This window comes from Ursus americanus, chromosome 18 (genome assembly GCF_024610735.1).
Source record: "Ursus americanus isolate L20-20 chromosome 18, mUrsAme1.1.p, whole genome shotgun sequence".
NCBI classification, from domain to species: Eukaryota; Metazoa; Chordata; class Mammalia; order Carnivora; family Ursidae; genus Ursus; species Ursus americanus.
The window spans coordinates 35,885,932-35,897,957 of NC_142144.1; the positions used below are offsets into that span (position 1 = coordinate 35,885,932).

The 12,026-nt window shown below is 46.9% G+C and overlaps 1 protein-coding gene across 1 annotated transcript; it reads left to right on the forward strand.

Moving 5' to 3' along the window:
* Positions 1–2,798: 2,798 nt before the first annotated feature.
* CCL21 (C-C motif chemokine ligand 21) lies at positions 2,799–3,968 on the forward strand. Its single transcript, XM_045780439.2, has 4 exons — positions 2,799–2,957; positions 3,052–3,172; positions 3,254–3,436; positions 3,532–3,968. Exons 1-4 carry the CDS (start codon positions 2,891–2,893, stop codon positions 3,572–3,574), a joined length of 414 nt encoding a protein of 137 aa, XP_045636395.1. The 5' UTR covers positions 2,799–2,890; the 3' UTR covers positions 3,575–3,968.
* The last annotated feature ends 8,058 nt before the right edge of the window (positions 3,969–12,026 follow it).

Below are 12,026 nucleotides of genomic sequence, written 5' to 3' on the forward strand. Positions count from 1 at the left end.
CATTAAGAGTCATACACTATGATCAAGTGGGATTTATCTCTGGGATGCAAGGATGGGTCATATATTCTAATCAACAAATGTGAAACACCACATTAACAGAATGAAGGATAAAAATTATATGATCATCTCAACAGATGGAGTAAAAGCATTTGACAAAATTCAACATCTTTTCATGACAAAAACTCTCAATAAATTAGGCATAGAAGGAACGTACCTCAATATAAATAAGGTCATAGATGACAAGCTTTCAGCTGACATCATCCTCAAGAGTGACAGTTTGAAAGCTTTTTCTGTAAGATTAGGAACAAAACTGGAGCACCTGGCTGGCTCAGTCAGTAGAGCTTGAGACTCTCGATCTAGGGGTCTGAGTTCATTCCCCACATTGCGCATAGAGTTTACTTAAAAATATATATATATATATTTGGGGCACCTGGCTGCCTCAGTTGGTAGAACATGTGACTTGATCTCAGGGTTGTGAGTTTGAGCCCCATATTGGGGAAGATTAGGAACAAAACAAGAGTGCTTACTATGATCATTTCTATTCATATTCAACTCAGTACTAGAAATCCTAGCCAGAGCAATTAGGCAAGAAAAAGAAACAAAAAGCATCCAGATCAGAAAGGAAGAAGTAAAACTGTCTCTGCTTGTAGATGTCATGGTCTTATATATAGCAAAGCCAAAGGACTCCACCAAAAAAACTGTTTAATAAATTCAATAAAGTTGCAGGATACAAAATCAACCTACAAAAATCAATTGCATTTCTATACACTAACAACAAACTATCTAGAAGACAAATTAAGAAATAATCTCACTTACAATATCATCAAAAACAATAAAATACTTAGGAATAAATTTAACCACAGAGGTGAAAGACCTATATACTGAAAAATATAAGACACTGATGAAAAATTAAAGAGGACACAAATAAATGGAAAGATATCCTGTGTTCTCTGATTGGAATATTAATATTGTTAAAATGTCCATATTACCCAAAGTGATCTGCAGATTCAATGCAATCTCTATCAGAATTCCAATGGCATTCTTTCACAGAAATAGAAAAAAAGAAAAATCTAAAATTCACATTGAACCATAAAAGACTCCAAATAGCCAGAATCTTGAAAAAGAAAACTAAGCTGGAGACATTACACTTCCTGATTTCAAACTATATTAAAATGCTATAGTAATCGGGGCTCTTGGGCAGCTCAGTCAGTTAAGGATCCAACTCTTGATTTCGGCATCGGGCTCCGCACTGGGCATGGAGGTGTGGAGAATCATCAGAGAAATGCAAACCAAAACCACAATGATAGGGGCGCCTGGGTGGTGCAGTCGTTAAGCATCTGCCTTAAAAAAAACCACAATGACATATCACCTCATTCCTGTTAGAATGCCTAGTATCAAAAAGACAAGACATAGGGGTGCCTGGGTGGCTCAGTCGGTTAAGCGTCGGTCTTCTGCTCAGGTCCTGATCTCAGGGTCCTGGGATCGAGCCCTGCATCACCTGGGGCTCTGCGCTCAGCGGGGAAACTACTTCTCCCTCTCCCTCTGCCCCTCCCCCCCACGCTGGTCCTCTCCCCCTCTCTCTCTGCTCCTCCCCCAATCATGTTCATCCTTGTGCTCTTGTGCGCACTCTCTCTCTCTCTCTCAAATAAATAAGTTAAAAAGAAAGACGAGATAACAAATGTCGGAGAGGATGTGGAGAAAAGGGATCCCTGTACTTTGTCGATTAGAATGTATATTGCCACATCCATTATGAAAAACAGTATAGATATTCCTCAAATAATTAAAAATGAACTATCATATGATCTTTTGGGTATATAGCCAAAGGAAATGAAACCACTGCCTCAAAGTGATATTTGTCCTCCCTTGTTCACTGTATCATTATTCACAATAGCCAAAACATGGAAACAACCTAAGTGTCTATTGATGGATGAATGGATAAAGAAGATGTGGTATATACATACAATGGAATATTATTCAGTCTTTAAAAAGAGAAAGAAACTTTGAAACAACATGGGTGAACCTGGAAAGCCTTTTACTAAGTGAAATAAGCCAGACAGAGAAACACAAGTACTACATGGTATCACTTATATGTGCAATTAAAAAAACATTAAAACACAGAGAAACAGAGTGGTGGTTGCCAGGGGTGGGGGGCAGGGAGAGAATGGGAAAGTGTTGGTCAAAGGGTACAAACTTTCAGTTATAAGATGAATAAGTTCTAAGGACTGAATGTACAACATGGTCACTGTAGTTAATAATACTATATTGTATACTTGAAATTTGCTAAGAAAGTGTATCTTAAACATTCTCACCACAAAAAAAGAAAAAGGTCACTATGTGAAGTGATGGAGGTGTTAATTAACTTGATTGTGGTAATTATTTCACAATGTATACCTATATGAAATCATCACATTGTAAAGCTTTAAATACATACAATTTTAGTTTTCAGTTATACCTCCATAAAGCTGCGTGGAAAAAATGAGGGGAAATCTTCATGGCCTTGGATTTGGCAATGGTTTCTTAAATATGACACCAAAAACACAGGCAACAAAAAAATAAATAGACAAATTGGCCAAAGGTGGAAAGAGGGCCTGACAGATTCAACTGATATTGAGGAGAAAGACTCTGGCAGTTTGGGACCCTGCTGAGCTGTGTGAAGTCTTTGTTTCCGTATACTAGTGAGGCTGGGTGCCAGGACAGGATCTGCCTTGCAGGAAGGAAAAGGAGGGAGATCCCTATTCTTGCCTGGACGGAGTGACTGGGGTGGAGGAAGTGAAAGTGTCTGCCTGCATAAATAGGCAACAGACCAATCCCAGCTGACACACGGACCCCCAGCTTGCAGCTGTCCACCTCTCCCACCGCTCTGGCCTCACACTCACCCTCTACCACCGCCATGGCTCAGTCACTGCCTCTGAGCCTCCTTGTCCTGGTCCTGGCCTTCTGCATCCCCTGGACCCAAGGTACCAAGGAGGGAGTTGCCTAGGATGGGGACAAGGGGAGGCCTGGGTGGAAGCCTACAAGAAGCCCTGGCTCCCTGTAAACCCCACCCTGCAGGCAGTGATGGAGGGGCACAGGACTGCTGCCTCAAGTACAGCCTAAGGAAGATTCCTGCCCGGGTTGTCCGAAGCTACCGGAAGCAGGAGCCAAGCTTGGGCTGCCCCATCCCGGCTATCCTGTGAGTGCAAGGTGGGTGCAGCTGAGTGGGGAGGGCGTGGTGGGCAAGACTAGGACAGGCTTGCTAATGCCCAACCCCCAGGTTCTCACCTCGGAAGCGCTCTCAACCAGAGCTGTGTGCAGACCCTAAAGAGACCTGGGTGCAGCAGCTGATGCAGCGTCTGGACCAGCCACCAGCTCCACAGAAACCAGTCCAGGGCTGTAAGAAGGACAGAGGGGCTCCCAAGTCTGGCAAGAAGGGAAAGGGCTCCAAAGGCTGTAAGAGGTGAGGAAGCTAAAGGGACAGGGGAGGTGGGGGAAGGGAAGTGAAGGGGAGCCTCCATCAGCCCCTCAAGTCCCTCCCCTCTTCTGCCCTCCCAGGACTGAACAGCCACAGGCCCCAAAAGGGTCTGTAGCACAGTGACCAGCCTGAAGCCCAGGAGGTCCCCACCAGCCAGACCAGGGCTTGGAGCCCCGATCCAAGGAGCAAGAAGTGGGCTAGGAGAAAGGGTGGACTCAGGGGCCCCAGAGCAACCACCTCATGTTGGCCTTGCCTCACCCCTTCTCCCGCTTCAACCATCCCTTCTGTATTCCCAGCCCTACCCTGCATGGCTGAGTTGCCCATACCAGGCCAGGCCCAGAAAGGCAGAGGAGGGAGAGTCTCCCAGAAAGAGTGAGAGGAGGCAGCAGGACTGTCCCTCTGAGGAAAGGTCACCCAGGACCCTCTGGACCTGACCCTGCTCCCACTGCACCCCACTGCTTCCTCGTAAATATGATTTATACCTAACAATAAAACCTGTTCTGGCTTCCCACACAAATATCTGTCCAGTGTGTTTGTGTCCATGGGGAAGCCAGTGTCACTACAGGGTGGGTTCACACACTCTGGGGTCCCAACCAAGAGCTACACCTGGCAAATTCTATTTTCTCACCTACTCCAAGAGTTTCTTTGCCCCCCAGGTCCCCTGGCAGTAGAAGAGACTGGGGCTGCCCCTTGTCTCTGAGAAATCCCTGTCAATGAGAGATGGTGGGCCCACAGCACACATACCCAAAGGCTCTGCAGGCCTCTGAGACCCTGAAAAGAGCCCTTTCCTGATTCTGTCCAGCATTCTCTCACTCCAGGAGTGACCTCCAGATCTTTTCCTAGCTCTACCTGGGACTGCCTCTACTTTCCCTGCGGCCTTCTGAATGTGAACTCCCAAGTCCTTCTTTGGAAGGGTCCCAGGAGGGAGACCTGTAACACAGGCAAACTCAGGTTCTACTAAAACCTACCCTATAGCATAGTTCCAGCTCTGGGATCCCTTCAGAACCCCCATCCCTTCCCAAGCATCCAAGAGGATTCTCTTCAGCCCTAATCAGTGAAGTTGAGTCCCTCTTTGTTTAATAGGGCTGTGTGCTTCTCTATTCCTATCTGGGCTTCTTCTTTTTTTTTTTTTTTAAGATTTTATTTATTTATTTGAAAGAGAGAGACAGCCAGCGAGAGAGGGAACACAAGCAAGGGGAGTAGGAGAGAAGAAGCAGGCTCACAGCGGAGGAGCCCGATGTGGGGCTCAATCCCACAACGCAGGGATCACGCCCTGAGCCGAAGGCAGACGCCCAACCGCTGTGCCACCCAGGCGCCCCCCTATCTGGGCTTCTTGACTCTCTCAGCTCCTTTCCAGTTGGGACAGCCTCCTCCCCTTCCCTTCTTTTCTCCCCTAGGGTACTTTAGCCCCTTTAACCTCTGGAGACCAAGCCCCTTTAACCTCTGGCAGGTATTTAGAACCCCAGAATTCAGATGTAAATCAGTGTCCTCTCCAAGAAATACTCCTGCCTGGCTCTCCTCTACCTCTTCCTCCCCAGAGCAGAGATCCTCTTATTCCCTCTTTCACCCCTATCTAGGGAAAAGGACGACCATCGGGGGGCCAGGCCATGTGAGAAAGAAGGAAATAGACCCTGGGTGAGGAGTAAGAAGCTAGAGCTGACCGCCCCACCACCTTTCCCTTCCGTGGGAGCCCGAGCACACCACACCGTTTACTACTTATGAACTCATTAAAGCACTTGCTGTCTGCTCCTCCTGGAACCAGTAAAACAGGGGCTCTCCCTAGCTATCCTTGTGCAGCAGGTGTGAGCTTAGTCTGCAAACTCAGATGTGCAAGAATCACTGCATTTTAAAATGTTCGCCCAATGACCTTCATCCTACTCTGAGCCCCTGCGCTGGAGTGCTCATGAGGAATCGGCGTCCGGCAGTCTCGAGATCCCACCTACCAGGGGCTATGCCAAAGGTCAGAGAAACACCAAGGCACAGAGGAGGCTTCCTACCTGCCCCCCGCACCATCCCATCCCTGGACATCAGTCTTACCAGTGAATGCTAAGGCCCCTAGAGTACTAGTTGGTATGGCTCTTCAGGGGCTGGACTCTCAAACTCTTAGCTCTGTGTCATATTTGAGACACGGAAATTCAGCTATGAGAGCCTCTGGGCTTGACCCTGGCTTCCCCAGACACCCCCAGAGCCATGGGCTCAGTCGCTGCCACTTGTTTCATCACAGCCCACTGCTGGACCTACACACCAATCCCCTCCCAGCCATAAAGACCTCTCTTCAAAATCCTTCCTCTGCCCAGCCCCTTGGGGCATAACCTCTTCCCAGGTTTGCTTTAGACTTTTACAAAGGCAGGAGGGCCTTTGACATCAGGATGCCTCTCCTCTGCCAAAATTCTTGCTCGCTCCAGAGAGAAGGGAAACACACAGGCAGAACAAACAAAAAATTTTGCCAAATTATCCTGCCACACTGCATGCCTTGTTTGTGCCTCAAACCCTGCCCTGAGCAGGCAAGCAATATACTCTTTATTCCGTCAGAAGACGAGTGACCACTCTCCTTGTCTGCCTTCATCTTTGGCAATGTTATCCTGTTCTTTCTTTTTTCTGTAAGATGCATAATTTCTAAAAAATCAAATAATACATACTCATGGTTTCTAAAATATCAAAAAGTACCAAATCGCTTATTCTGAAACCATTTCCTGCAAATTTTAACTCTTAAGTTACTTCTTTAGGAGTTGGAGCTATACGTCTAAATATTTTGTTCATACTTCTGTTTCTTTTTTATCTAGTTTAAACATTGCCAATGGGCTTCCTCTTACAAAAAGTGGAGATTTGGGGCTCCTGGGGGGCTCAGTCAGTTCAGCATCTGCCTTTGGCTCAGGTCATGATCTCAGGGTCCTGGGACCAAGCCCCCTGTCTGGCTCCCTGCTCAGCTGAGAGCCTGCTTGTCCCTCTCCCTCTTCTCCTCCCCACCTCCACCCCCCGCCCATGTTCTCTCTCTCTCTCAAATAAAATCTTTTTAAAAATAGATTTTTTTTTAAAGTGGAGATTTAACTCTCTTACCAACCCTCCTCTTCTGTCACCCTGTCCTCTACATACAGTCATACCACTATATTTAGATCATGATCGGCATTTACATTGTAATAACCATGTAATTGCTCCCTGCATAGCAAAGTAGTGCACTTTGCTTACTTTTCCTCTGTCACTCAGCCTTTAGGGCTTGTTTTTTCTAACTTCTCTTCCATTTTTAAAATACCTCTATCTTGCGGGGCGCCTGGGTGGCTCAGTTGGTACAGCTTCCGAATCTTGGTTTGGCTCAGATCCAGACCTCAGAGTCCTGAGATCAAGCATCACATTGGACTCCACGCTCAGTGTGGAGTCTGCTTGTCCCTCTCCCTCCCTCCCACTTGCTCTCTCCTGCGCGTGCTCTCTCTCTCTAATAAAAAAAATTAAATCTTTAAAAAATACTTCTATCTTGCCATTATCACAGCTTCAATATTTTTCAAATGTTTCATCATTTGAGGTAAATGAAAGACCTAATGTTTAAAATACATGGAATAGAAAAAACCATAGATGAGTATGTTTATAACCTTGAGATGGAAAAGAACTTCTTAAGATGTAAAACCATAAAACACAAACCATAAAGGAAAAGATCAACACAATTAAATTCAAAGACTAGTAGGAGTTCAGGGTAAAGACGGCAAATTAAACACATATATTTATTTTTACTTCTTCCTAAGCCCCAACTAAAACCACAGTAAATGTTTTTGGTGTGTGTATGTGTGTAAAGGCCCAAATGGGAGAGGAGATAAAGGTAACTTTCCAAAGACCGCTGCTTAGACAGGAGATATTTCCATAAAAACAGGTACAAAGCATATAATAATATTTGAAGAACTTCCAATGCCTCACTCATGCATATATAAAAATAAATATTTTACTGAATACTAGCATACCAGTGTTCAACAAGAAGACAATTAATGACTTGTACTAGAAATGTAAAAGAAAAGAAGAAAACAAATTCTAAAGATCAATCATCCTCAAATTTTACAAAATCGTCACCCCCCCATCACGAAAACTCACTGTAATCCCTGGAATCCAGAGTTTTCCTTACATTGAAGAACTAAAACATTTCATTGCTTTAAAACTGGGTCAATACTATCTACTAAGAATAAGTCATCCTCAGGGCCATCCAGAAAATTACTAATACCATGTGTTTTGTTGTTGTTCTTATTAAAGATTTTATTTATTTATTTGACAGAGAGAGAGAGCACAGCAAGGGAAGCAGCAGGCAGAGGGAGAGGGAGAAGCAGGCTCGTTGAGCAGGGAGCCCGATGCCCGGCTCGATCTCAGGACCCCGGGATCATGACCTGAGCCAAAGGCAGACACTTAACGACTGAGCCACTCAGGTGCCCCTAATACCATGTTTTTAAATGATTTTGTCATTATCTCTTCCATGAAATAACACACACATACTTACGAAATGGTGGGCCAGCTCCTTCTTGTCTGCTGCCTCAGAATCTGAAGCCTCCTGCTTCCCCTGGTCTTCCCTCTTTGTGAATCCTTTAAGCAGCCCTTTGATAAAAATGTAAGGAATGGACAGGGCTTGTAAGATCTCCCAGAATTACTGCTAATAAAAACATCTTAACAACCTCAGTCATATGAACCTGAAACTAATTCCAAACTAAGCAGCCAGATTTCTTAACACTCCCCCCACACACGTGCCTCCCACAGTACCTGGGCCACACTTCGGCTAGTCACTACCTCATTCTCTACTCATCAATCCAGCCTTTAGAGGGACATGATCACCAATGACAGGTTCTTTCTTTTGATATATTTCCTTTAAAAATTAAAAATGAGGTGGGGCGCCTGGGTGGCTCAGTCGTTAAGCGTCTGCCTTTGGCTCAGGTCATGATCCTGGCGCTCGGGGATCCGGGAACCGAGCCCCGCATCCAGGCTCCCTGCTCAGCGGGATGCCTGCTTCTCCCTCTCCCTCTCCCCCTGCTTGTGTTCCCTCTCTCGCTGCCTCTCTGTCTGTCAAATAAATAAATAAAATCTTTTTTAAAAAATTAAAAATGAGGTGTCTGGGTTGTTCAGTTGGTTAAGCGTCTGCCTTCAGCTCAGGTTATGATCCCAGGGTCCTGGGATCGAGTCCTGCATTGGGCTCCCTGCTCATCAGCGAGTCTGCTTCTCCCTCTCCCTTTGCCTCTCCCTGCTGCTTGTGCATTCTCTCTCTCTCTCTCTCTCTCATAAATAAATAAAATCTTTAAAAAATAAAAATAATTAAAATTTAAAATGGAACAATATGGACCTAACAGCACAGCACCACTGACACACTTGGCATCTCCTGCCTTGCATTACAGCACAGGAAGGTCAGAGGGACTGGGCTTATACCTGCTGTTTATGAAGCTCAAAATCAATTTGTTTCCTAGCTTTAATCATTTACCTGTGAAAATGTCTTCAGCTTCACTGGTCTCTCTTGTGAAGTTGTTTTTCTTTCCCACTGTTTTTTTCCTTGTGGGAAAAAACACCTTGTGGGAAAAAAGCACCCTTGTGGGTGCTATTTTTCCTTGTATTTTTGGGACAAAATGATACTACACTGTTTTGTTAAAATCATCAATACTTCTGTCCTTTGGCATCAGTCTTGACCAATGATTTGCCATTTTTATAAATGCTGAAGTTGCCAAGCCTCGTTTTCTAACACCTATATTCGTAATTCTTCTATTGGTGTCTACAGTTCCCCTACAGAGAATGTGTTAGCTATGCCAAGAAGCTGAAGGCTTTGTTTTCTTCAAGACATCCCTTTCTCTGTTGGTGGCAAACCAAAACATCCCAGGCTAACTCCGATACCGTGTTCTTGAAGACTTTTGCCTTAGAGCTACGGATTGTGGTAATAATAATCTAATCTAATATTATCAATCTAATATTAAAATAACCAAACTCCACTTTTGGTCACCTGAGCAGCCAGAGCCAATTTCGGTTCAGAATCCCAGTGGCCACCATCAGGACCACCACGTGAAACTCCACCTGGCTGTGATAGCGTCATTGCCCCGTTCCGCCACCAGGAGGCAGCATCGTCGCCGCCGTCCTCCGTCCGCTAAAGGCAAACAGCAGACTTGTGGGTTTAATTTTCCATTCTCGTTTCCTTCATGTTTCTGGGATCAATTTTTAAAATTGTTTTTATTATTTGTCCTCAAATGTGTCTCATGATAGGCCAGAGGCCTAGCGTTTTCCTGTGTCCACTGACAAGTAGCGCAAACTCCTTTTCTGCTCGTGTCCATGTTACGTTAAAGCCCTTCATCCTCTGGCGCGGAGGCTCGCGCCCGGCACAGTTAGGCTCTCAATAAACCCCCGCTGAATAAAGAAACGTTTTCTTAGAGTTGGCCGCGTAATTATCGGTGTAAGGAATCGATCGGGTGCAGGTTATTCTGTGAAGGAAGTGCCGGAGGTGAGGTGAACTTCCTTTAGCCTTTAAGGCGAACATTATGTCAAATCTTCTACGTCGGGTGCCTCGGACTCGGGGTAGGTTGGAGTGGGAGTGGAAGGGAGAAATATTCGTAGCCAAATACGGACCTTCGCCCGCCCACGCGTCTCCGCCAGCCCGCCGCGTACCTGGCGGGTTCAGGGCCTGAGTGGCGGGGATCTGGGGGGAGTGCTGTTGTGCTAAGTCCGGGGTAACGGCTTCCCGGGAAACATCCGAGACCCACGCTGGCCCCACGTCCTCGGGGGTGCGGTCCCACCTACGGCCCGAGTCTCCCCTCCATGCGTCCGGCACGCTCCCCGGACCCCGGGGCGGGCTAGGACGCTCGGCCTGGGAGCCTGCGGGTGCCTGGAGCGGGCAGAGCACCAGAGGCCGTCCCAGGCCCAGGGACTTTGGGCCCAACGCCCTCCTCAGCGTGTCTGAGGGGCCCGCCGAGTCAGGGTCTTCAACCGCCCCTGCTAGAGAACCCCCAGCCAGCCACAACTTCCCTTCACCCCTCCACCAGAGCCCCGCCCTACTCCAGAGGCTCCCTTTCCAGGCTGGGGCGCCCTCTGCAGGCCTGGGAGGGGTGACACACAGCCACACACCACACACACACACACACACACACACACACACACACACACACACCACACACACACACACACACACACACACCACACACACCACACACACACACACACACACACACTCACCACACACACACACCCCACCACCACCCCCCACCCCCCACCCCCGCTCCAGGAACACAGCTTGGAATACACACATTCATCCATTCAACGAACACTAAGCACCTAATAGAGGTCCTCTCCCCATCGTCATTCACTGCCCTGTACTCTCACCCCTAACAGGGACTTGGTTGACTTCCCAGGCCCAGCGGCTACCTCCCCTGCCCCAATAGCTAAGGTGCCCACCATCCAAGATCTCCGCTCCTGGAGCATGGATTTTGGTTAGACGAGGAAGCATGGAGACTGTGTGGGCTCCTTGGAGGAGAGTGGGTCTAGGCTGGAATGGGCTGCCCTGAGCTGTAAGGTGACTGGTCCAGGGCTCACACTGAACCAGGAACCCCACAAAGACGACTTGGCTGGGAAGAGAGTGAACTGTCTCAAACCCACCTCCTTGGCACCCAATCTCCCATTTCCACCCCCACTGGATCATCTTAACCAAAGGCTAAGGAGTGGGTGCTTTAAACCTTCCACCCATGGGCCCTGTGTCCTTTCCCTTTTTGTCATGATAATGGGTACCATCATAACACCCTGACAGCCCCCCTCCTTCCCTGATTCTTCTTCCTATCGCTGATCTGTCCATGTCGGGAGCTTCCGGGCTTGGAACATGAACCTCTTCTACCCATACTCCCTTGGAGATCCCAATGTCTTACGGCCTCAAATACCATCCATATGCTCCCAAATTTGCATCTTCAGCTAAAATCTCTCCCCGATCTTCAGATACATATTACCAGCTGCCTACTTAACATGTCCACTTATATGTCCAAAAGCAGCTTCATCTTAACAAGTCAAGAGAGTCCCCTGATCTTCCCACAAACCCACTGCTCTGCAGTCATCCACATCTTGATAAATACAACTCCATCCATCACATTGCTCAAGCCGAAAATACTGCAATATTCTTGCCTCTTCTTTCTCTCACAGCCTATGCCAAACCCCTCAGCAAAGCCCATGACTTTACCTTCAAAATATTTCCAGAATCTAACCACTTCTTACCAACTCTTGGTAACATCATGTCCCCCCTCAATTATCGCAGGAGCCTCTGACCTGGTCTCTGTGCTTCCCTTCTTGCGTTACTTTGGCCTATTCTCCATCCGACAGCCAGAGGAGCCTCTAAAACAAGTCAGATCATGTCACACCTCTGTCAACCCTCCAGTGGTTCCCCATCTCACTCACAGGAAAACATAAACCCTACAATGGCCTACAAAGCCTTATACCATTTGGCCCATTATTATCTGACTGTAACTCCTACCACTCTATTCTTCGCTCCCTTGCCTCCCAAACATTGGCCTCCTTTCTATTCCTCAAACACACTCTAATCTCAAAATCTTTGCACTCGCTATTTTCTTTACCTGGAACATCTTCCCCAGATCTCTGCATG

What these genes read in the sequence shown, in the direction of transcription:
- CCL21 (XM_045780439.2), top strand. Translation starts at nt 2,891, where the DNA reads ATGGCTCAGTCACTGCCTCTGAGCCTCCTTGTCCTGGTCCTGGCCTTC. An exon ending in CTGCATCCCCTGGACCCAAG is followed by an intron (nt 2,958 to 3,051) that starts GTACCAAGGAGG and finishes CCCACCCTGCAG; the next exon opens with GCAGTGATGGAGGGGCACAG. An exon ending in GGCTCCAAAGGCTGTAAGAG is followed by an intron (nt 3,437 to 3,531) that starts GTGAGGAAGCTA and finishes CTGCCCTCCCAG; the next exon opens with GACTGAACAGCCACAGGCCC.